The sequence below is a fragment of the Mizuhopecten yessoensis genome, unplaced genomic scaffold (genome assembly GCF_002113885.1).
Source record: "Mizuhopecten yessoensis strain PY_sf001 unplaced genomic scaffold, ASM211388v2 scaffold5877, whole genome shotgun sequence".
Lineage (NCBI taxonomy): Eukaryota > Metazoa > Mollusca > Bivalvia > Pectinida > Pectinidae > Mizuhopecten > Mizuhopecten yessoensis.
This window is the reverse complement of record NW_018406268.1, coordinates 1,010,909-1,038,567: the sequence shown is the minus strand read 5'-3', so window position 1 is coordinate 1,038,567 and position 27,659 is coordinate 1,010,909. Positions and strand designations below refer to the sequence as shown.

At 35.4% G+C, this 27,659-nt stretch overlaps 1 protein-coding gene across 6 annotated transcripts; it reads right to left on the bottom strand.

Annotated features, from left to right (window-relative positions):
- Positions 1-413: 413 nt before the first annotated feature.
- LOC110451219 (TOM1-like protein 2) lies at positions 414-27,536 on the bottom strand. Of its 6 annotated transcripts, XM_021499122.1 has the most exons (18): positions 27,458-27,536; positions 23,949-24,033; positions 21,413-21,497; positions 20,374-20,520; positions 19,483-19,617; positions 18,784-18,852; positions 17,853-17,882; positions 14,605-14,940; positions 14,176-14,254; positions 12,217-12,407; positions 9,778-9,874; positions 8,977-9,118; positions 8,420-8,495; positions 7,297-7,323; positions 5,811-5,834; positions 3,472-3,537; positions 3,044-3,089; positions 414-1,944 (listed from the first exon to the last, which is right to left on the bottom strand). In XM_021499122.1, exons 1-18 carry the CDS (start codon positions 27,510-27,512, stop codon positions 1,796-1,798), a joined length of 1,839 nt encoding a protein of 612 aa, XP_021354797.1. In that variant the 5' UTR covers positions 27,513-27,536; the 3' UTR covers positions 414-1,795. The 6 variants fall into 6 exon arrangements, with proteins under 6 accessions (XP_021354797.1, XP_021354798.1, XP_021354799.1 ...); XM_021499123.1 differs by lacking the exon at positions 5,811-5,834; XM_021499124.1 differs by lacking the exon at positions 7,297-7,323.
- Between the last annotated feature and the right edge of the window lie 123 nt (positions 27,537-27,659).

The following is a 27,659-nucleotide window of genomic DNA, read 5'->3' as shown; positions in this document are numbered from 1 at the left end:
TACTCGAAAATCATACAAAATGCTAACACTGCCATACTTAAACGGGTAAATATTGTTTTGGAAATGTGTTACCTGCATAACACTTTCCAAACCAAAGCTTACAATTTTAGGCTTGTGCGTTAAAAATAACGGGCATGATAAATAGGTTACCTTACACTGATACAGAATACATAACTTAACACAAACTTGATAAATCATTTATGGTACTTACTGCATTGCAGCCTTTTATCCATCAGTAATATAGTATACTTGAAACATAACAATGGCACCAACACTGCTTGATTGCTGTACTTGTATACCGTTTTTTTCGTATTGCTAAGAGTTATCTGCTCTTGTGAGCAGGGATTGATTGTTTCGTCATTTGTTTGTGAGAGGAGCGTCATCAATTTTTGAGAAAACAACCTAATTTTCTCACACAAACCAATGACGTAACAATCAATACCTGCTCACAAGAGAAGATAACTCTGCTATACGCAAAGACGGAATACCTGGTGGTTCTTCAATTGCAGGCCATTTTTTTAGATGGCTGCAAGAACTTTCATACATGAATGCATGACCTTTAGTTACCAATTACAGGGCTGAGTACATGGTTTTAGTAGACAGACCTTCAGGACCTAGCGTGCATGACAAGACTTATTACTCAAGATACAAGCCTAAGACCTCTGATGCATGGCAGGACCCATTACTGCAGTTTATGTACTTTTGTATATGTACATGAATGCATGGCTATGTAAATTCATCGATCATGACTGCAGGTCCTTGATCGCATGACTGCAGTAAATCTGTAATACTTGAATGCGGTATCTTCTATCTGGGCAATATAATACAATTAATCTTCAGTTGATCTAGTTCAAACTTACTACGAATTCTACTGGGTAATAATATCACATATAATAGAGATTTATCTAGGCACTCTGAGCTGATCAACACGACACTCTCCTCATCCTATTAAAGACAAACACTCCCATCCCTCTCACCCTAAACCATTGATAACAGGCGAGGATGACTTCTAATACATTGCAAAAAGTATATTTTGCATCACACAACTGAAATACACTAGGGCTATTTTAAATAATATTGATGATGCTTGATTTATGAGATAAATAAAAACAATCTTTCTACACAAAAGTTGATGTGTAATATAATCCAAAAAAAGATATGAAATAAACAACCAACAGACAATCCTATTACACGAACACGATATTGCATGCTTGTTAGAAATAACGCAGCACTAGATGTCCGATAACAAGAACCTAGAATCTCCCAGCCCACACTCACAGACGAAACACCGGTAGACAAACCAGAACAAGGACATGTCAACTAGACACAGGCATACCCCAAATCCCCATCTCCTCTCCTTCCACACCCCTCCCTCCCATCATCTCGCTTCTACTTACACCATACCACTTTCTTGCCACACTCCATGCCCCTCCCTCCTAGGCCTAGTCTTGTCTACATACGGAAATCATAAAACATCCTTGGTTTAGTGAACACTTTTCATTTAAGTGGTCTTACATATTTTGATATTTTGAACTTTAATATTTATATTTGGCATTTTTACAGAAGGAGAATAATCTGCACACCGATTCATCCGAAACAAGTTAAATGGTTCTCCCACACCATCAGTTCAGGGGCTTTTTCAAATCCATATTCTAATTAATATCAAAACATAAAGAATCACTCCATTTTGAAATGATGACATCGTTAATGATCTCGCTTTATACAGGAATTCCAGGGAGTTTTTTTTACCATAGATATTTTACATACGTTCTCTTCCACACAGATATAGTCCTAACTACAGAGCAAACAACGGGTTCTCATCCTCGTCTTTCTGTTTTAGTTGGCGATTGCGGTTTGCCGAGCGTGGCTGTTGACCAGTTTGTGCAGATATGCTGGGGAGGGTATCGGCTGCAGCAGCTCGCTCTGCCAAAAACTCGTCAAATTCTGAAACAATTCAAGTTTCGATAAAACTGCAATGTTATTTCATAAAACAGATCTAAAATACATCCACTGTAATGAATGAATTCAGTGTCATTTGTTGCTACGGTAACCTGACGTCATTATTCCATTCACAATGCGTTTTTGTCAGTCTACAACGTTTTCACTCAGAATTTCGGGAAGCAATTGAACAGTTACCAAAGTCTATATTGAGATCCTTTTTTTTCACAGAAACTTTATCTGTATATAAGTTCTTTTAAATGTCTGAGACAACAGATCTCTCAAAACAAAGAAAGGCAAAGATAGATGGAGTAGTGATGGCATGTATTAAAAGCAATACCTCATACAGTCAAGCCTTATTTATCTGGGGTAGCAGAACACAATTGTTTATAGCACAGATGTACACATTCCCACAATGAACCTAAGCTACATTGGTATTTATTGCTTACAAAAAACAACTTGTATGATGTAGTTTTCTGAATAAAAGATAGGATTTCTTTCCATACATTTGTCAATTTGATCTGAACAACTGAAACAACGTTACACTGTGATGCCGTGGCGCTCTCAGAAGTTTCACACATTGCGAAACCCAATGGAGGGAGATCTCCCACCATAGGCACCTAAGAGGTAATTGGTATCCCTGACCACACAAGCCATTTATGTTTTGTTTCTATAATGAGTACATGCAAAGTCACTATTACACATTTTTTACGATAGTAGCCACAACTATCTTCAGAAATTGAGTTTCACAGCTGGTTGAAATGCAACTTTTACAGTGTTACATATTTCAAGGACAAATAAAACCTTTAATTTACAGTCATTCCAAGTCAAAATGCTTTATATCCTTTATCTATCAATTATTAATTTGATCCTCGTGTTAAGTTCAATAAACTTACAACAGTGACTCCATTATTTATGATACCACAGTATTATCATCCCCTCGCAACGAAAGTTTGAGGGGATAACAGATTCAGCCCGTAGGTATGATGGAGATTTGTTACTCTTTGTCATCGCTCTAGCAAGTTCTACATTGAAGGTCAAAGTCACTGTTACTATTTTTAGAAATGTGACAGGATTTGTATCACTTGAGATGCCTTGTTCTTACCTGAACTAGTGATGGATTCTTGAGGCTTGCCTCTTGCGTTTTCTAACTGTAAATGCAAAATTTAAATTTAAACAATCTGATTTGATGAATCTGTTTAATATAAAACCATGCTAAAATTAACATGCTAAAATCATTCCTTCTTAACCGATAACACAAAACTCAAACGGAGAATCCCCAAAAATGTAGACTTGAGATCCAAATGAACATTGAAAACTTAATCTTTACCAAAACGTGCTTAAAAACCTGGATTTCAAATATGCAAAAAGGGCTGGACAACTGGACATTTTCATGCAGCCATTTGGTTTGTGTATGAAACTTGCCTTCTCTAGAACAGTCTGTGTACTATCAGTATTTGTTTACTTGTGTGTAAGAATCTAGTGCTCTACCACATCCTCTTGACTATCAATATTTGCCATGTTCCAACTTACATCTTTCTTCTGTTCATCAGTCAACCATTGTTCCATTTCATCATAATCATTTTCCCGATCTTGCAACTACAAAACAATCACCATGGAAACTTCAAATTCTCTTTCTTCAAATCAAACTTTCATGAAACATGAGACCTCTATGTAGTTTTCAGTAATGTACATAACATGAGACCTCTATGTCGTTTTCAGTAATTTACATAACATGAAACCTCTATGTAGTTTTCAGTAACTTACATAACATGAGACCTCTATGTAGTTTTCAGTAATTTACATAACATGAGACGTCTATGTAGTTTTCAGTAGTGTACATAACATGAGACCTCTATGTAGTTTTCAGTAATTTACATAACATGAGAATCATAGTTGAATCATCATCATGTAGAGATGTGGTATGTGATATTGCTCGGTGTTACAATTTTTAGAAACATCAGTGAGGTCAACATTCGCTTTATGACATCGTACTTGCCGACTTTTTAAAATTTTCCATGGGGGAGATTACGGGTGCTCAGAATTAAATACATGAATAAAAAGTGTTTATGTACACTCTGGAGGAAAAATGACACTTTTAAATGACATCATTTGAACAATTTTTTCAGGTGAAATCATCAGATCTTAGAAATGTAATGTTGCAATGCTCCCTGCCAAATGTATGTTACTTTTCTCTAGATGATTTACTTATGCTTTTTCTAGTGACCTAAAACATGTATCTAATATAACAATTCCTGTATTTCTTGGAATATATGTTATATGGGCCTGAAAAGAGATAGTGACTGAGAGGAATCGCCTAGTTCCATAAATCAACATATACACCTCAACAAAAATCTGTAATTGATAATTATTTACAAAACATGAGACCGAATAAGCTCTCTAAAATGTTGATTAAATTGTCTCTTCTAAACATTATAAAAGTAATGTATTTTGAGAACATTACAGTAATTTAATATGATTTACAAAATTTTACATCTTAATTAACCCTTTCATCCCTATGTAACTTAAGTAGACTCTTCCATGTTTTGATATGGATGAGTCCATTAAGGTCTACAGTGGTAAAAGGGTTAATTAATTTACAAACAAATATACTGCAGATGAATGATTTGACATATAAGATATGTGAATGACTATCTAGTCTAATGAAGACATATTACCACACCCCTACTAAGGAATGTGCTGTCAGCATTAATAGCCTGGTCTAGTGCAACCCATAACCAAGTAAGCATCTAAGAGTATGCAAAGCAAAGAACATGTAGAACCGAAGCATAATGTATGTTTTTCATGTTCATGTTATTTATGTTAAGATTCAGAATGTATCATTCTACTTAATTAACAGTTATGCAACTGTCACACAAAAAGCTCTCCAATCTACCAAAATCTGAAACAAGCTTTTTAATTGCAGGGAGGGGTTTTAATGTGTACAGCTAAGAACACAGTAATAAAGAATCTAAACTTTAATGGACACAGTAATTGTGAATCCAAACTTTAATGGACACAGTAATTGGACATCTAAACTTAAATTGCCACAGTAATTGAGCATCTAAACTTTAATGGACACAGTAACTGTGAATCTAAACTTTATTGGACACAGTAATAGGGATTCCAAACTTTAATGGACACAGTAATTGGACATCTAAACTTTAATGGACACAGTAATTGGGCATCTAAACTTTAATGGACACAGTAATTTGGCATCTAAACCTTAATGGACACAGTAATGGGGAATCCAAACTTTAACGGACACAGTAATAGGGAATCCAAACTTTAATGGACACAGTAATGGGGCATCTAAACTTTAATGGACACAATAATGGGGAATCTTACTAGTAATGGACACAGTAATGGGGAATCTAAACTTTAATGGCTAGGTTAAAGATTCTTAAAGATTTGAGTGATCATACTTCTATTCCTTTGACAAATCACTATGTATACAAATTTAGATAAAAACTGCTTCATATTTCCTAGAAACTGTTGGAGTTTTACATATCAAGTAAGCAAGAAAAGTACTAAAATATAAATAAGTACATGTACACTTATAATCGGCACTGAAATAACTACTAGATAAATTTATAGTGTCTTAAGTCTCAGCTATAGTGTCAGATAAAACTTAAACTATAATCAATATCCTTCGAAACAACTGTCGTTAAAATGTCTTCCTTTTATCTAACGAGGTTGATTACCATCAGACCTTCATTCTTTGAAAGCGGGGTCCTAATTAACAATGCAGACTAAATAGAATCTACAAATAGTGTCAAGGTTGTATGTTTGGGGTTTAACGTTCAGGCGAAAGGCCGAGGTCAAGTGTAGTGTGAGAGAGAGAGGTGTTAGGCAGACAAGGTAAAACCAACCTGTTTAGATGGTAGACTATCAGGCTTTGGACAAATAATAACATATACATATATCAACATAAGCTAAGCATAAACATAAGAAAAGACATGCATTGTTTATCTTTCCAGTCCGGACACATGCCCCTTCGGCTTGTCTACATGTATTGTAATAGGAAAAATATTGTAGACTGTTCGGTAGAAAAAGAAATTCATTCCAAGTTAATGATTTGAATTAAATCTGGACAAATCTTGAAATTATTTAAATTTTATACAATTTGTTTAGAAATAAATTATGAACAGCAATAAAAAAAAGTCCATCCAAAACACTTAAAAAACATAGGTAGCTTGTTTGTAGGATAATGTCACAGATATATTCCAGAATGTTTCAACAATAGAAGTGGGAGGGTGCATATGTCCAGAAATAAAGTATTTGATAATATAAACAACTCGTTGGAATATATGTGTTATTTAATTACTATATATCTATAATCAGGCATGGTATATCAGCAATTATCCCATAACGTTTGTTTCTTCACTTTTAACTTATTCACCCCTGAAGACACATTTGAACTAACGTTCTTCATGAAATTTCAGGGGAGAATGAGTTAAACACTGTATAACATATAGTATACACTGCGATGTTTCAAGGCTCTTCACCTATCAACTTTGACCTTTGACTTTGAATGCTTTTCCTCGGTTAAACTACTACCACAAGTGACTACATGCAATGAAAAAATTGCTCACGAAATAAACCTTCAAAACCAATGTTATGTGATATAAACAGAATTTTGCTTGTTAGTACATACTAAATATACGTCTATTTCCTGCCACCAAACTAACAATATGCTTTTGGTACTGACCCGAAAACATTTTATGGAATTTAAAAAGGTTTTTTTCCATTATAACAGTTCAAATAGACAGAATTCAAAATTGGCACGGCTATACTATGTACAATCAGCAAGTGTAAAAGAAAATTTGTTTGTTTTTGTTTGAATAGCAATCGATATTCTATTGATACCCTCACTAACTTAAAAGATCTTCCTTTCATCTTTTCAGGGGTATCAACAGAAATACTGACATTAATGATTACAACACTTTAGTAAAAATATTCTAATACTAGAAGTTCCTTCTTGTAACGAAGTTTGAAAATAAAATGAAAATTAACCATTATTGCTGCTTTTGATTATGTAGCAGGAAACAAACATATACTTTGTTTTGGCCTTACAATAATACTACATCGGTTATCTTTTTTATCTCACTCTTGTTGGTCATTTTTCAATAGTTGCTGAAGACATGAGGTTTACCGAACTTGAGCGAGATAAAAAAGATAATCAACCGTCACTTGTTGAGGAAACTCAAAACAAGAAGTGATTATATATTAGTTCTACACCAGCTATTTGACTAGCATGTGTACATCAGTGATCTACAGAAAACAGTCATATGTCAGTAAATGTGATGATGTAGATATAACGGCTATGTCAGTAAGTAAAAAGTATACAAACAATACCTTCAACACCTCCTCAGCATCATCTAGCTGTAACAACACAGCACACCTTCACTCACACATGCTGGCACAACAATTTACCACTAGTAACTTCTATTTTCAAGTAGAGATTTTATCACAGTCTAAATGTGACATAGCAGTATAATATTAAAAGATTTTAACAGGAACATCAAGCCTTGGGTTTAGAAGTTCAAGAATCTTAATCATCAGGTCAAGATTTCTTTGTCATACCCTCAAGGTAGTGAAAAAGTTCAAAATTGTTTGTGGTACTGTCTGGGACAAGTTGCTACCACTATTCACCATGACAACAGCTCTAATTCTGAAGTTCTCCAGTGGTTTTGATAATTTATATAATTTCACAGATTTTTGCATTCTTAATTGATCTGTTGTTTTAAGGAATAATGATCATCTTCATTATAGATGGAGCTCCTGAATACTATATTGAATACATCTGAATCAAGACTTATAAAAAACATTTCGTGAACATTTTCGCAATTGTAACCGATACATTTGATACTGATTTTATGGCCAAGACTTTTTGGAAGTGTTTTTCCATATTCTGAACTTAAGTTTAATACACAATTTTGGTCATCTTAAGCCATTTTTTATCACTAAGCAGTATTCTGTAGAAATATCTTTTGCATTGACAGATCTCAGTAATGGCACCCACATACTAGGTGCATTGAAGTCAAATATATTTAGAAGTTAAAATACATTAACCATTAAAAATAAACAGTTTGTTTTAAACAGAAAGTGTCTGGACTACTAACAGGAGCCCATTGTTCATCTTCTCCGATAAACATTGAATTTGAATGTTTTGTTAATTTTCTCTAATAAATGTACATATATTTTTCATTTTTTCCAATAAACATTTAATTTGAATGTATTATATATAGATTTCAAATTATCTACAGACTTGAAGTTTTCATAACTGTATTTGTTAACTAACATTTACTGAATTAATGGTTAATCCTGTATCAAACTGAACAAAACTTGGGGGGAGTGCTGGGGTAGGAGAGAGGTTTTACTGGAATAGCCCTAATAGAAAATACTCAGTTTTTATATCTGAAAGGAAAGGTTATAAGTCCCGTAAATTAGGAACGTTGACGAGTAGATAGATACATACCCCGGGCGTTACTTTGGCATTGACAGCTTGGCTGAGACCACCTCCATACTGATCCTCTTGTTGGGTTGAGTATACACTATAGTCAAATTACACCACACGGACAATCAGTATTTAAAAAGTTTCTGTGTTGTAAGTTAACTTTCCAAACTTGGTGTTACTGGTGTATATACTGTATATTATATGCATAACCATTATTTTGAGAATCAGTTTACTACCTGGAAATGGGAATATCCTATTTCATATTTTTTTTTATACATTCTAATTCTTAAATATCAAAATTACATTCCTAGTACGTACTTGTACCGGATAGCATTATAAAATATTTGCCGCGAAAAGAGGTAAAATAAGACTAACGCTAAATTATATATGTTTACAGTGATCTTATTTTGTATTTAGAAAATACAAAAAATTACATTTTGCAGTATTGGATAGCATTATAAAACATTTGCAGGACATTCCAGAAATGCATTGAGATGGTTGGTCAAAGGCTTGGTGGGAATGGTCAGTACTGGACAACGTGGATCACACAAAAAGTTGTATAACTAGTATATACATACCCCACCGCCTTCTTGTTCTGGTCAAATGACTGGCGAGACTGGGCGAACATATCAAAATCGTCGGAGGAAGGATGCACACTGTTGGTGGTGGGTGTGGAGTTGAGTTGGCCTAGGGTGTTACTCACACTTCCAGCCCCTAGTCCTACACAAACACAAAGTCACGTGTACAATTAACTTCAGGTTTTTGGCCCTCATATGGGTTATGTCTGTATGAAGTTTTCAATGGTAGGTGAGCTAATAATGTATAATGCTATTAATGTTGTCCGGAATGCACTCTAATTATAAATGAGTGAAGTTACTGATAAAGCCCATGTCCTTTAAGACCTTAGTTGCTGATAGCACGTTCAAGCCTGTACAACACAAAATAAGTGAATTGTTTGCTCTTACTAGTAGGCAAAAACTGCACAAGTTACGGTCTTGAACTCGTAGTACAGAGTCTCATGACAATAGTTTTAGTGCTTTGTGTATCATTGTGAAGACAATATTCCGTCTTTGCGTATTGCAGAGTTATCTTATCTTTGGAGCAGGGATTGATTGTTACGTCACTTGTTTGTGAGAGTAACGTAATCAATTTTTGAGAAAACGACATAATTTTCTCGCACAAACCAATGACGTAACAATCAATACCTGCTCCCAAGAGAAGATAACTCTGCAATACGCAAAGACGGAATATGGTAGAAAAGAGTTCATCACTGTGTAGGTGTGGGGGATATATGAGTTCATCCAGCAGCAGTACAACCTCCACATCCCAACACCTACACACAACATCTGTTATTAGCTTTGTGAAGTTGTAGTACTTACCCATGTCTGAGAACTGAGAGCTGAGACCTGTGGGTTGTGTGTCATGTCCTAGGTCAATTAGGTTACCAACACCGGGTTGCCCTGTAGAGGCACTAACCTGTACCAAACAAAATAAAGGTTTAGAGTACAGACTAAATGTGAAATGTTTAATTTTCCACCAAAGAGCAATTGAAAAAGTTGTAACTGTGAGAATGGGTTTTCATTAATTTTAAAATGCAAAGGAATAAGATCTAGACTAACAAGAGAAAGGTTGTGAAACGTGTGTAAAGGAATAAGATCTAGACTAACAAGAGAAAGGTTTTGAAACATGTGTAAAGGAATAAGATCTATACTAACAAGAGAAAGGGTGTGAAACATGTGTAAAGGAATAAGATCTATACTAACAAGAGAAAGGGTGTGAAACATGTGTAAAGGAATAAGATCTATACTAACAAGAGAAAGGGTGTGAAACATGTGTAAAGGAATAAGATCTAGACAAACAAGAGAAATGTTGTGAAACATGTGTAAAGGAATAAGATCTATACTAACAAGAGAAAGGGTGTGAAACATGTGTAAAGGAATAAGATCTATACTAACAAGAGAAAGGGTGTGAAACATGTGTAAAGGAATAAGATCTAGACTATCAAGAGAAAGGTTGTGAAACATGTGTCAAGGAATAAGATCTAGACAAACAAGAGAAATGTTGTGAAACATGTGTAAAGGAATAAGAGCTAGACTAACAAGAGAAAGGTTGTGAGACATGTGTAAAGGAATAAGATCTAGACTAACAAGAGGAAGGTTGTGAAACATGTGTAAAGGAATAAGATCTAGACAAACAAGAGAAATGTTGTGAAACATGTGTAAAGGAATAAGAGCTAGACTAACAAGAGAAAGGTTGTGAGACATGTGTAAAGGAATAAGATCTAGACTATCAAGAGAAAGGTTGTGAAACATGTGGAAAGGAATAAGATCTAGACAAACAAGAGAAATGTTGTGAAACATGTGTAAAGGAATAAGAGCTAGACTAACAAGAGAAAGGTTGTGCAACATGTGTAAAGGAATAAGATCTAGACTATCAAGAGAAAGGTTGTGAAACATGTGTCAAGGAATAAGATCTAGACAAACAAGAGAAATGTTGTGAAACATGTGTAAAGGAATAAGATCTAGACTATCAAGAGAAAGGTTGTGAAACATGTGGAAAGGAATAAGATCTAGACAAACAAGAGAAAGGTTGTGAGACATGTGTAAAGGAATAAGATCTAGACAAACAAGAGAAAGGTTATGAAACATGTGTAAAGGAATAAGATCTAGACAAACAAGAGAAAGGTTGTGAGACATGTGTAAAGGAATAAGATCTAGACAAACAAGAGAAATGTTGTGAAACATGTGTAAAGGAATAAGATCTAGACTAACAAGAGAAAGGTTGTGAAACATGTGTAAAGGAATTAAGGCTGTTGTTTCAAATCTATTTTATGTAAAAGCGCTTTAGAGAATTGCTTCTATAAAATAAAAATAAATCTGGAAGTAACTACCTGATCAGAGGCTCCAGTGACACCTGGCTGTTCTTACCTAGTTAGATAATCTAGTTATACCTGGCTATATTTACCTGGTCAGAGATCTAGTTACACCCGGCTATATTTACCTGGTCAGAGGATCCAGTAACACCTGGTTATATTTACCTGGTCAGAGATCTAGTTACACCTGGCTTTATTTACCTGGTCAGAGGATCCAGTGACACCTGGTTGTATTTACCTGGTCAGAGATCTAGTTACACCTGGCTTTATTTACCTGGTCAGAGGATCCAGTGACACCTGGTTGTATTTACCTGGTCAGAGTATCTAGTTATACCTGGCTATATTTACCTGGTCAGAGGATCCAGTGACACCTGGTTGTATTTACCTGGTCAGAGTATCTAGTTATACCTGGCTATATTTACCTGGTCATAGTATCTAGTTATATCTGGCTATATTTACCTGGTCAGAGTATCTAGTTACACCTGGTTGTATTTACCTGGTCAGAGTATCTAGTTATACCTGGCTATATTTACCTGGTCAGAGTATCTAGTTACACCTGGCTATATTTACCTGGTCAGAGTATCTAGTTACACCTGGCTATATTTACCTGGTCAGAGTATCTAGTTATACCTGGCTATATTTACCTGGTCAGAGTATCTAGTTATACCTGGCTATATTTACCTGGTCAGAGTATCTAGTTATATCTGGCTCTATTTACCTGGTCAGAGTATCTAGTTATACCTGGCTATATTTACCTGGTCAGCATATCTAGTTATACCTAGCTATATTTACCTGGTCAGAGGATCCAGTGACACCTGGTTGTATTTACCTGGTCAGAGTGTCTAGTTAAACATGTACCTGGCTATATTTACCTGGTCAGAGTATCTAGTTATACCTGGCTATATTTACCTGGTCCGAGTATCTAGTTACACCTGGTTGTACTTACCTGGTCAGAGCCTCCTGTGACAATCTGGTCATATGATGGTGGTAAGTGCGAGTCCTGGGGGGAGGGCTCAGGTGACACCTGGGTAGCAGGCTGGTTTGTTTGTTGGCCAGTTTGTCCCGTTCGGTACTTTTCAAATCTTTCATATCGCAGAAACACATTGTTGATGTCGTCATTAATCCTAAGAAGTTCATCTAAAGCAACAAAGAGACATCACAATGATTAAATTAAGTAAATTGTGACATTCAGACAGGAAGCTAATACAAGACCACACTGAGATAAATACAAGAGGCACAGAGGGCTGTATCGCTCACCTGAAGATCCATCCAGTACTTGAGATAAAGCAAGAACAAACTTCAAACAGAGCCCCACCCCTATGTCCCCAGGGGGCCAGACTCACTGTTTATACAAAATTGAGTCCCTTGGCCCAAGGATGCTCCAGATCAAATTGGGAGGAAATCCCTTAATCCCGATGGTAGAAGAAGGATTTTAAAGGTTTTGCCTCTATTTCCCCTATTGGGCCCCGTCCTTCTGCCCCCTTGGAGACCGCACCCACTGCTCAACAATATTAAGTCCCCTTGGCCCAAAGATGCTCCAGACTAAATTAGGATAAAATCCCTTAATCCCTATAGTAGAAGAAGGATTTTAAAGGTTTTACCTCTATCTCCCCTATTGGGCCCCGCCCCTCAGGTCCCGGGAAGGCCACACCCACCATTTATACAAAATTTGTTTCCCTTTACCCAAGGATACTCCACACCAAATATGGACCAAATCCTTTTTATTCCTACAGAATAAGAAGGATTTTTAAGAATAATTTGCTATGTTTCCCCTATTGGGCCCCGCCCCTCAGGCCTCTGGGGGGGCCAGACCCACGGTTTATACAAAATTGGTTCCCTTTCACCCAAGGATGCTTCAGACCAAATATGGAACAAATCCTTTCATTCCTACAGAAGAAGAAGGATTTTAAAGAATTTGCTATGTTTCCCCTATTTGGCCCTGCCCCTCAGCCAGCCCCCAGCGGGGCAAGACCCACCGTTTATGCAAAATTGGTTCCCCTTTACCCAAGGTTGATCCACACCAAATATGGATATTTTTCATTCCTACAGAAGAAGAAGAATTTAAAAAATTAATTTGCTATGTTTCTCCTATTGGGCCCCGCCCCTCAGGTCTCTGGGGGTCAGACCCACGGTTTATACAAAATTGGTTCCCCTTCACCCAAGGATGGATCAGCCTAATATGGAACAAATCCTTTCATTCCTACAGAAGAAGGATTTTAAAGAATTTGCTATATTTCCTCTATTGGGCCGCGCCTCAGCCCCCAGGGGGACCAGACCCACCATTTATACAAAATTTGTCCCCTTTCCCCCAAGGATGCTTCTGGCCAAATATGGAGCAAATCCTTTCATTCCTACAGAAGAAGGAGGATTTTAAAGAATTTGCTATATTTACCCTATTGGGCCCCCCCCCTTAGCCCCCAGGGGGGCCAGACCCACCATTTATACCAAATTGAGTCCCCTTTGCCTAAGGATGTTCCAGACCAAATTTAGTCCAAATCTACTGGGCCGTTCAGGACTAGTAGCATTTTAAAGGAAAAGTTGATGGACGGACGGACGACGGACGCTGCGCCATGGCATAAGCTCACTTGCCCTTCGGGCAGGTGAGCTAATATGTAATAACAGTGTCTTAAAACAAAATATAACTTTGTTCTTTTCTCGTTATTTGACTCAACTTTCTCCACAGGGAATCATACTTCAAACTTTCGCTAATTTTTGATAGAAGAGTAATTGGAAACTTTTGCATTGAAAATAGGAGTGTGTTCTCAAAGAGGAGAAAACATTAGTCAACCGTGTCACTAGGTGGCTCTCACATTCAAGACATCTCAGGGTTGGAGTGTGATTTCACTGAAATATAAACATTCAAAGAAGCCACATGTTGACTTTTCTGCTGGTTCTGTATACTTACTTGTTATTTCTTCATTTGCTATTTTATCCAAGAGGTCCACCAGTCTTTGCTGCATTTGTCGATTGGTGCGATTCAGTTCCTAAAAAAGTGACATGTTCACTTGTAATTTAAACCTCTTAAATATTTCTTATATATCTAATTCTGCTTTAATTCACAGAGAGACAATCTCAAATTATAAAATCTAGCAAATAGTTACTCAGACACAATATTAACGAGGAATATATATCCATTCACATATCCAAATCTTTGCAAATTTCTCGTTAGAAGAACAATCAAGAAAATGAGTTCACACAAAAATTAAAAGATTACAATATTAATTCAGTAATTTTTGTACATATTTTTGTTGAAGGTTTAATTTTACTTGCTGAAAGAAACATGAATGATATGTCACTGATTTATAGATAGCTAATACTGCTATGAGTAACCAACCTGCAGCAGTTCAAGGTCGGAGGGGTCGACATTGGTGGGTGATAACTCGCTCAGCATCTCTCCCATCACACGGATGTTACCCTGCACCACGTTCAGCTCACTTTTTAACTTTGTCATCTGGTCTATGGTTGGGTTGATGGGTCCGCTTGTCTGTGGTGCACCGTGTACTGGCTGTTGGGCCATCTGTGGCGGCACTATGGGCTGGATAGGGACTGGGGACATCCCCGGAGCCATCCCCGGAGCCATCCCAGGAGCCATCCCAGGAGCCATTCCAGGAGCCATCCCAGGAGCCATTCCAGGAGCCATCCCAGGGCTCATCCCCGAAACCATCCGCGGCTGTAGATAGGAAAGGAAACATCAAGCTTTTCAGTCACAGAGTTTTCCTGGTATCCATATATAATCACACAACCATCTCTCAACATACTTGGTCATCAATATATATGAAAAATTTAAGGAATAACCAGGATTATTTTTAGGATTAAACAGTGTATACCGAAAAAAACTGTGTGCACTTTGCGTAAATCGGCGTGGTTTATGCACAAAGGTCAGATTTTCTTATGTACATGGCCTTATTGTACAGTATAATGTACATGTACATTGTATTCAGATGTATTTCTACTCTTTCCAGCTTTTTTAACATAATATATGTATGTGGACATTGGAGTATTACAAACTTTTACATCCATATTCAAGTATCAACAGGCCAATTTGTACCAATAATTCAGATTTTCATTACAACAATGCATGAAATACAGATCAATGACGCTCCAGAAACAGACATGTACTATTACTGTATGTAACAGACATGTATTATTATTGTATGTAACAGACATGTACTATTATTGTATGTAACAGACACTCATTGGCAGGATGCAAAACATAACACATTTGATGGCGGACTTGAAACCACATACTTGAAAGCAGACCGACAATTAATTTATATATATATTACAAGCTTTATATGGTTGCTATGTTAATGGAAATAAACAAATGTATACTGCTTCTAAACAAGCTAAGACTGTGAGTTCTTAGTGAAGTCATGATCCGCACATGAATGACCTCTACCCCCACCAACTTCCAGACTAAACAAACATTCACGGGGCCTTCACCTCATCTTTCAAATCACGTTTACTATATACACACTCGTCTTTTTAACCTTGACAGATTCCTTGGAATTGACAAGTTTTAAGTCTTCCTGAAAATTATTTAGTCAAACTGAACTCTCGACTTACTATTACATGTATGGGTGATGATCAGGGTGACGCTTTCAGTCTAACGTTCTTACAACCAGCTGTATCATATTAGCAGGTTATCTATGCAACTGTGTGAACATTTTATCCACCTTTTTATACAAAGATACTATCCACATATAGTTATATGAACATATTATCCACAAATCAGAATATGTATTTCTGTATATTTGGAAATTTTCGCCGCAGTTTCATTTTCAACTTTTTTGAGGGTGAATTTACCATGACAGTGAATATAAGTAGACAGCATACTGTATATAACGTTAGTTATTACATGTGAAGGGCGAAATTAACACTGGGTGAATATTGATTGCACTGGCGAATGGCGAATATTTTGCTGGGTGAAAGTGTCCCCGTATAAAATATCCACAATGCAATGTGAGCTACAAATTTAAAGCTACATGTATGTAAACATGTTTAGTTCTTTCCCCCATCAGTCAAAGAATTGTCTATCACCCTTACATTACGACAGACTTGAGGTCATAACACAATTGAAAGTAACGAAGATGTCACAGAACAAAACAAAAATCTGATGTCGCCACCAGCTCTCCACAGGAGGGAAAGATTACAGATGCTGATAACTATTGGTTTGGAACATATTACTGATAGAAAAAGAGCAGAAGAATCACCCTCTGCCATAGATATATGATGACATTTTTCTAAATGTCTAACTCACGGCATGCTAACCAATTAATAAAAGAATCACCCTTTTGGTTAAGTTTTTCTCCGTCATACCTTCATGGTAAAGGGAAGATCTTAGGTGTCCACCTCTGACACTTCCAGTGAAGGAGATCTCCCTCATTCCAAACTTCCAGTGAAGGAGATCTCCCTCATTCCAAACTTCCAGTGAAGGAGATCTCCCTCATTCCAAACTTCCAGTGAAGGAGATCTCCCTCATTCCAAACTTCCAGTGAAGGAGATCTCCCTCATTCCAAACTTCCAGTGAAGGAGATCTCCCTCATTCCAAACTTCCAGTGAAGGAGATCTCCCTCATTCCAAATTTCCAATGTGTGAGAAAGTGAGTGAAACGCTACTGAAACTGCTTTGCTCAATTTATCTTTCCTTATATATGTATCAAAATAACTCCAAAAGCATTCATTTGATTCAGAACACACCTGTTATGATAATTACACACACCCTGCAGTACCTAGGAGATTATTTGACCACAGGAGGTAGAATTTGAGTTTGTGTGAGATCGGACTTGAAGGAGGGAGTTTCGATGGAGATCGGTAAATTTTGGTCAAAATGAGGAAGTCTCCTAATGAAGGAGGGTTCACATACAGTTATGGAAGATTCCATTCATTTATATGAACATGTTACCACAAAGCTATAGGAACAGACGATACACACCAATGTTACAACATGGAATGCAGTACAGCAGGACAAACATGCATGACATGCAAAACACCCAATTTTTACTTCACATTCCCGCTAAGTCAAAACACCCAATTTTTACTTCACATTCCCGCCAAGCCAAAACACCCAATTTTTACTTCACATTCCCGCCAAGTCAAAACACCCAATTTTTACTTCACATTCCCACCAAGTCAAAACCCCCAATTTTTACTTCACGTTCCCGCCAAGTCAAAACCACCCAATTTTTACTTCACATTCCCGCCAAGTCAAAACACCCAATTTTTACTTCACATTCCCGCCAAGTCCAAACACCCAATTTTTACTTCACATTCCCACCAAGTCAAAACACCCAATTTTTACTTCACGTTCCTGCCAAGTCAAAACCACCCAATTTTTACTTCACATTCCCGCCAAGTCAAAACACCCAATTTTTACTTCACATTCCCGCCAAGTCCAAAGCTTCATTCATAACTGTTTTATCAACATACAGATATGTTGGTGCTAAATTATAATTTATATAAAATATTCTATAGAATCATAGAAGAAAAACACCAAGAAGAGGGAAAGTTGCCGGTAATGGCCATACATATATAGGAGTACCATCAGAACCAGGTAAAGTCATGCATATAAAACAAAGCCAACCTCTAGATCATCAGCTACCATATATTTGGCCTGCAGTGTAATGAACGAGTGTCAGGGAAATAATTACATATACATCTATATACAAGTGATGAGTCCAAAGGTATTGTAAACCACTCGTATCTACCTTACATCTATATACAAGTGATGAGTCCAAAGGTATTGTAAATCACTCGTATCTACCTTACATCTATATACAAGTGATGAGTCCAAAGGTATTGTAAACCACTCGTATCTACCTTACATCATAAGTGTTTCAGTATCATTTATAGTTGGCTGTATTAAGCTTGATACAGCGCTTTTGACATTTCCAGAGAAACAACGACAGAAAAATATCTTAATTACAAAATGGTTGTTGATAAAACATATGACTTAGTTTTAGTAACAGAGGTAATATTTTAAAACGGAACATTTTTACAACCATTGAAATTTCATTTTTCCTATCTGAAAATTTAAATAATAACCATACCAGCAAATGTTATGCTGTAAAATTGCATGTACAAATTATTTTAAGTGGGTACCATGTTTAGGTGATGCAGGATTTTTTTTTATTTATGTATTTTTTTTAGGAATTTCCTATCAAAAATTATTAATGTGTTCATATGATTGATTCACATATATAAAAGGCTATATACAAAGTAAACAGTTAACACATTCCTGGTGCTAAATATTGGACTATTTGAACATACAGTCTCTATACATTTTTACAATAAATGTATGCATTAGAGGAAAAAAATATGAATAACAGACTTTTTTGGTGTGGAAAAAACCCACAGTAAGTTGATTTTTTAAAAAGAAACAAATAAATAAGATACAAAGTGTTAAAATGTTGTTATGAACAATTCAATATTTGTGATTAAATAATGAAAAAATCATTGTAGAAAATGTGTCAAGTAAAATTAATTCCCAGTTAAGATTTATATACGATACTTACAGCTCTGGTACTACTGGCAGGCCTCATCCTGTTGAGCCCCGGATCTACATCAGGATGACCACCATGTGTCTGTTTAAATTTTGAAGAGGAATTATTAACAAACAAATTCAACTCCAAATGTTTGATATCATTTGCTGAACATTTACTTTCTTGTACGTCCATTTATTTATTTTTTAAAACATTATAGTGAGCCATGATCATTGTACTGCATTATGTAAATCATACACCTTGACAGGTGTATACCCTGTAATATATTTTCAACTTAATCACAACATTATGTACCAGCTCATATCTGATCTATTGTTACCCCCCGACCATGACCAGGCATGCACTCTCAAAGGACATTAAAATATCAAAACTTGCACATGTGTCAATATGATCACTTTTTGTTTTCAGATATCAAGCAGATACTGTACACCGGGAAAATTTAGCCGCAGTTTTTACTTTCGCCTTTAACGCCCTCTGTAATGAGGGCGAATTTTTTATCATGAAAGCGAATATTAAAACACACTATACTATATATAGTCATTACAAGAGAAGGTGAAAATAACATTGGGCTAATATGGATTTTACCAGCAAAGGGCGAAAGTTTAACTTAGCAATATTTCTCGATATACAGTATATGCACAAAAAAAAATCAATATGAAAACGTCGCTCTATTTTTTTTTAACCCTAGGTGGCGGTGTAAGTGTAACGTACCCGTGCCGGCGTATGTATGGGAGCCATGCTGTCAAGGTCAGTCATGGGGAACTCTATACCCTTACTCTTCAGGTCCTGGTACACCTTCTCCACCTCCCTCAGCTCCTGGATGCCACGGAAGGCATCAGCCCATGTCTGTGGGTTCATAACAAGTCATATATACATGTATGTAACATTTTTATATGTAAACTGATCATCTATTCCAATTTAGTATACCACCATTGAGAATTTAATTGTGTGATTGGCTGAATTCAGTCACATGACCCAATATTACATTCCATTGTGTGACCCTGAACATGGTAAGATAGAAAATATCCAACTCAGGGTCATAATAATTATATATGTTTACAGAAACTTAGTGAAATAAGTTTAAAATGTTGTCATACAATTCAAAATAACCTCCTGCATGTGTCAATATGTTGAAATTCAGACCTTGGACCAACTTCTCTTGGTGTCCCTGGTCTGGTTAAGCCACCTCGAGTAGCTCATTCAGATTTTCTGGTTAAGCCACCTCGAGTAGCTCATTCAGATTTTCTGGTTAAGCCACCTCGAGTAGCTCATTCAGATTTTCATTTTACCATATCGACTCATACAGGATTAAATACTGGACATCATATTTACGTTATAATATATATATATTAACTGTTCAACAACAGATTAAAATAATATTACATACTGAATAAACAAAACTGACATTTATGACATACAAGTTATCAGTAAAATGCAATTATTATATCTTTGTTTAATGGTGATCACATTTTTCTGGAAAATGATAATGATCACAGAGCAGAAATCCTTTGGAAAAGAAGACCTCAACAACAGACTGAAAGGTGACACCTCTGGAGAGTGTATATTTTGAGATAACTGGCCACAGGTCTATGATCGCCTCACCTGTATGAGACACAGGACCTTCTCCTGGAGCGCCTGTGGAGGGTCGTACTTGGGACCGATGATTTTCACCATGTCCCCCAGAAAGTCTTTGTTGGCCACATACTGATGGAACCTCTTGCCACAGTTCTTGACACATGTCTCCAGACACTGTAGAAATGAATAGATACAGTGAAACAATAAATCAAACTGACTTTACTTAGGAAATTGTGAAATTGAAATGGCTTTGTTCAAGTAAAACAGAATCCACTATATGTGGGAGGTCTAGATCTATATACTGATATGTATTGTGAAACACCAAACATGTCTATATTCATGCATCACTGTACATATACAGTTCAGGTTTTTATCATAATCAGGCCAAATGACATGTTTACCCAACACTTTTGTTACATAATAATGATAATAATTACAACCTAGTTCGTAGGTCGTCTTAAAGCGGTTCACAAATAATTATCCATGGTTATAGGGCCTTTTGCAACCAGCCAATATACATTTTTCTCAACTCCCTGGGGAGCATATATACAGCCATTGCTGCCATTTCGGCTCTCACAGCCAGCTGTCAACGTTTCTAGCACTGCCCAACCACATACTCATTTATAGCCGAGTAGACTGGAACAAGCGAAGTTAAGTATCTTGTTCAAAGATAACACAGCGCCATGCCATGACTTGAACACGCAACCCCTGGTCACGAGCCCGGCGTCCTACTACTAGACTTTTGTGCCTTCAGATAAAAAGCACATAAGAAAATTTAATAATTTGAACAGACCAAAATCATGACAGAACCAGTTATTTTGCCTGCCTCTTGTTCTTAATAACATTGTTATGCCCAAGTACAAAAAATAAATTGATCGATAAAATCAATATCACTACTTCATACAATACTGGGACACTGGATTCCATTTAATATCACAATGCTTGGATGTCACATTCCCCTTTTTATTACATTACCCTCGGGTAATGACAAATGACTTCATGAGGAATGTACTGTATACACTTCTCATGAGAAAATCAGAGGAAATTACATTTCTGCTTGTCTTACCGTCAAAGTATATATGATGGCCACATTGTTTTTGCCAACATTTTGTGAAAGTCTCTTCTTTATAGCCTTGATTGCCTCCTTAGGTCTGAAAACATGGCAGAAATGTTGTCTTTAGTTACATATCCCAATGTAGATAGATAATTATATATACCTGTAATTATATTAAAATACAGCATCACCATAAATTCATCTCAGATTGTCGTTTCCAATTTATGTTATTACACATACTGTAGATGTTATTATTTTAGGATCCAAGCACTAGAAAAGGAAGTTAAAGTTTTACTACTTTGAGTGGTCCACTTGATGGTCCAATGATATGCTTTTATACCGGTATGCAGTTTTAACAAACTTTACTGCATATCTCTACATGCAAAATATATCAATAATACCAGTAGGTAAATGTAAACACATATAAAACAATTTGGAGAATTTACCTGAATTGAACTAAATCTTTATACACCTCAGACTACTGTATGCTACAGTTGGCTTTACATTGTACCAGGTATAGATAATATTTCAATCTAATCAATATCCTATTTTTTAGCTATGACAATGATTCAGTCCTAAGACTTCTTATATACTAAGATACAAAACAAATTCCTGTAAGGATAATATGGATTAAACTTCAACATTAATACAAACTAAAGAGACGCATGAATCACAAATACACCCATAAACTTGTACTGTAGTCACATGTGTAAGGCTTATCAAGAAATCCATTATGTGCATTGCACAGGTGACGCATTCCACAACAGTTTTTTATATCATGGTAACATAAAAACTTGCCATCAGCCTAAGCCTATGTGGTTAAAGTGGTAGTCAATATCAATGCAATAACAACTGTAAAACTTCTACGTAACAGAATTCATGTGCATAAAAGATTCTGAGGCAAAGTGTTTTGTGCATAATGTGTAACTGTATATTGGAAGATATTTGTGTTGGTATACGTATAGAATTTTAATGTTGACATTCATACCGATGGCTTCTAAATCTAAATCAATATTTCCTTTTATAGACATCTCATATATATTTGTACATACTTCAGTTACAGTGCTTATATCTATTTAAATTTTATCAGATATTCAACACTTTATGGGGAAAAAAATACTATTTAAATGTATTTACATAATATGATCATTATTGTTACTGACATATGCAATGTATCACTACAAAAGATGTTTAAAGGTGTGTATATTTATATATTAGAAAGCAATGTATGCATATGACAACTATAATACGATTTTTACACACTCAACACTCCTATATTTATGCAACAACATCAAAACATTTTATTGTATTTATAGATCTAAAATAAAATATAGCTATATTATGTATATAAAAGCCAAATACAAAACTAAGAATTTCCAATGACCTGAGAATGTCTGACATTCTGGCTCTGCTGTAAGGCATCACTATAATCAAGTGTATGAATTGAATGACTTATGAGGCTACCGCAACAGGTGCGCAAATTACATGGGTTTTTACGGTAATTAATTACAAATCCATTTTGTAATACAATCATTAGATTATCATTCTCTATCTCTCACAATGCAATTTGTATATTCTATGAATAATTCAGAGATTACCAACATATTTATATGGATAAATATAGCTCTTTTTACGATAAAGACATTTCCACAGCTGTCACTGCAGGTAAAGTACAAAATAGTATTATCTGGTACACAAGATATGATTCAGAAACATTTGATACAAATGCCTATCTATTTTGGAAACTTCCATTTGCTTTATCAAAAAAAAAAAAATCAAAAAAAAAAACGAAAACATATTGTCAAGATTATTTACCATTATAAAGAATACCTATCTTTTTTTCTCTTGGAAGGAAACATATAATGGGAGAATGTCAACTTCATTAGATCATGGATGGAAGTATGTACGGTAATATGACTTATAGAAGGGACTAGTTTCCCAGTTAACATTTGTATGGTGTCATTTTCACAATATAATGTTCTTATTAATGAATGTGAAATCAATATAATTATTCGACACTCGACCCCAGTCTACCCTTGAAAATATTGACAGGATCAGTTTATAATAATGAATAATAAACACGAAAAACTATGTCAGCTTTCACCAGATTTCACATGATAATGATCACAATTCCTTGACGTTAAGAAAGTGGATTCCACTTAATACCACATTGCTTAATGTCACACTTCTGTTAATATCATGTTTTTTCTGTAATACAAGTTATTTTCTGTATGTATTTTATGTAATGTTCCCTGATTTATAAAATGTGATTTGGTACAAGCTACTTTAAATATAACGTTTTATTGCAAGCTTTTCAACATACCGGGACACTGTATCACCATGTAAAAATTATTTGTACTTAATTACCAGATAATTTTTCTTCAACTTGTAATGGTTGATTTTAACACAACAGATAGATGTGTCTCTAAAGTCACCCATTGTGACAACTTGAGACTTAAATTTTTGGCTGGAGGATTTAGTACATTCAATAAAAGAAGTTGTCCAAGACTCCAGCTTGTACCTAATCAGAGAGACAATGTTAACTTACCCTTCATCAGTCTCATTGATCATATCACAGACTTCCATAAAAAGTCCCCAGTTTTCAGATGCCTGGGATCCATCTGTAGCTCGTTCTGAAACATGCACATAAACAACTCTAGTTATCGTATGTATATTAATACAAGTTAACAATTGATATGCATTAAAAGTTCCTCTTAACATTTTTTTTTTTAAATATCTGAATTAGGTATTTATACTGAAATTTGTGTGAGGTAAACTATAATTTGTGTGAGGTAAACTATAATTTGTGTGAGGTAAACTATAATTTGTGTGAGGTTAACTATAATCTGTGTGAGGTTTGTGTGAGGTAAACTATAATCTGTGTGAGGTAAACTATAATTTGTGAGGTAAACTATAATTTGTGTGAGGTAAACTATAAATTGATGTTAAATGTAAAACTTGAATGTGCAAAATGGTCTATCTTTAAATTTGCAATGAATGAAAATATAATTTTTAATGAGTTATACATTAATTTACATTATAACTTAAAAATTAGTGATCTAACCTTTCTAAGATGAATGAGAGTTCTTTAACTACTGTAATTAAGTCCCCAGGTAGCAGAGTACAGTAGCGTACGGTGGCCATGGGTGATATTTTTATACAATGAATAACCCCTGTAATGTAACATGTATCAAAATTTAAAAAAAAAAATCAGCACTAAAATTGGCATATACATGATGAAGTGGACTATGTGGGCTTCATAATTTAAAAAAAAGAAAAGTCGAATTTGGTTTGAGACTACAATTTTGGGCATTTACGAATCTGTGTCTACACAACAAAAGCTAGCTTTTCATGTAGTCTATTTTTGTACTCAGCACATGTGTAAATATTGTGAAAAATCCACCGGAATGACCTATGCTAAAACGTGAGTATTTCTGTTACCGAGTAGGCGATATTTAATTTCAGACAGGTTTTAAGAAAAACAATTCTACTTGCGGGGGTCAAATTCTGGGTTAAAAATCATGATTTTTTGCATATTTTGGTGTTTTTTGATGTGGTAACCATGGTTTTCAGAAGTCCCAAATTTGGGGAAATCACTTTTTGAAAAAAAAAATGTTCTTCTAAAAAACACCTATTCAAAATGTAGTTTATAAATATATATATATATGTAGGTGTGTTGTGCAGGATGAATCCGCTATCCATGTTTATCCGAGACATGCCCTTTATTTTTAGGGTCAAGCCATTTCTACTGTACTCTGCCACCCCAGAGGTGAATTTATTTTAATAGTTATTCTGCTGATCAATAGCAAATGAGGCTCTTTTTAATTCATGCATTAAGATAAAGCTGAAAACAACTCGAACTTACAGTAATAATAAGTGACATATTCTAACACAGTACTTACACTTGTTTAAATCCTGTTAAAAATTTCTGTCAAAAACAGTGAGATGCCTTAGCTTACTTTGGCTCTTAAAGTTTGTGAATTTTTGTTTGTTTAGTCCCCTTGTTCTTCTGGAATTGTTTAAATTGAACACTCCATCCTTTTCAATTTTGTCATAGCCAGACGTAAGTCTATCAGTCTAGTATACCAGGAAACCAGGAAAGTATACCAGGAAATTTGCATCGCAGTTTAACTTTCTTCTTTTTAGCCCCGGAAATGACAACGTATTTATCATAGGAGCCAACAATAGTAAACATCATAATAAACATAGCAATCAAATGTGAAGGGCGAAATTAACACCAGACGATGACTGATTTTACCGGCGTAGGACAAAGGTTTGAGTTGGCAAAAGTTTCCTGGTACACAGTAATCATTATCAATTCCACTTGTTTAGACTAAGTTCAGTGCTATGATATTTATGATGATAAATATTTTGGTAATTTAAAGGGACGATTTAGTCCAGTCATTTTTTTTTTATCAAATCTTGATTTCATGATGATGTAGTTAGACTCCTTTTGAACATTTTATGTTGAAATTTTTTGACAAGGTCTATTTTTGTTGATGTTCTTATAATCAATAATGAAGTAATCCTTAATGGTATAGCCATACGTTTTAGCAGAAACTGTCGGTGAACTGTCATATGAGCAATGCACAAACATCTTTTAATATTGTAAACAGAAAGGTCTTTCAACCCACTGTAAGAAGGTAAATTCATGCTTTAGTGATCACCTAGCTCATGTCTTTGGAACACCAGTACAGGCATACATACATTCTGAATCAATAATACCATCTTCCAAACAACATTACAATTATTGTAATAAATCAGTAATTAATTTCACATTAAAATTAAATGATATCGTACAATCTCAAATTCACCCTAAGGTACCCACTTGTGTGCATATACTCTCATTAAACCTGTTTCTTTTTATTCAAATCCAACAGTGAACAAAAATATGTCTTATTAGGCTTAAATATTATCATGATACATATCGTTTTGATTCATTGTGATGTACTGTGTAAAGTGACATGTGAAATCAAACCCACTGTGTTGGATATATGTATATGCAAACAGGGGTTTTCTCACCGACAGACATGGATGTTGTGCTATTTTGATTGTAGCTATATATTTATCACCGGCTTTCCCAAAACATAAAACAGACCATACCAGACACTGACTTCAGACCATAAAGTTTTGTAAGAAGTTATATGTTTTCGGTAATAGAGTGAGTTAAAGGGTATTAGCTCAATGAAAACCCCTATAATGAATTAATTAAATTAAATACATTCAAAATAACCTAAAGACCTACGTATACCTGAACACTCAAAATTTTGACTCGCATTAGTTTTCCCAATACAATAGTGTACTGCACTTGCATCTCCCAAAACAGCAAAGCACAATTGTGAGTAAAAAATGGCTGCATAATACACTAATATTGTAGGGTAGCACGATTTACCCAAAAAGACCCCAAAACACCCAAAAAGGCCCAAAAAGACCCCCAAAACACACAAAAACACCCAAAAAACACCCCAAAACACCCAAAAACATCGATAAGACCACACAAAAACACAGACGACACTTAAATGATATTCAGTTAATATTATAATGTAGTAACCTGTTTTTTCGGCATNATATCGATAAAAATTTCCTGCTTATAAGATACCAATTGTCTTTAAATGACTGTACACTACAGAATACCGTAGTACATACAAGAAATGTTTACTGCACTGTGCAGTAGCAGATTACACCTGAGGCTGAAAGGACCAGGATACCAAACTGTCAACAATGAGAACTCTCCCAAAATACCGGTGGCATTGGGCTGTGGATGATTCACATAATGCATTCAACATAAGAGCATGTTTATTTTTATCAGAAAGGTTAATTGAAAGTAAAAGCAAAGTTCATGTTTCTTGCTGTTTGTGCAGAAAACATGAACCCAAGTTCATTGACATGAGCCGTCTCACCCGTTGTTTACTTCTTTTACAGCGCACTTACTCCTCCCTGGGAGGGGCATTATGGTGAAATGCAAATGGATGACTGCCTATTATTTCTAACATGACTAGATCAAAAACAACGTAATCGGCCTGTGTATCCAAATTACAAGACTACAACCAATCTTACCTATCTTCTGGCCTATTGGTGTGACCAGAGGATTTCCTCCAAAGATAGCGGCCATTTTGCCAATATGAAATGACGTCACTGTCCCGAGGTTTTCTATTTATAGAAATAAACATAAGCCGTGAAATAAAATAGTTGTAAAACATTTTTTGATGAACAATGTTAAATTATAAATATTTAGAAGACAAAAATGTGTCCATACTAG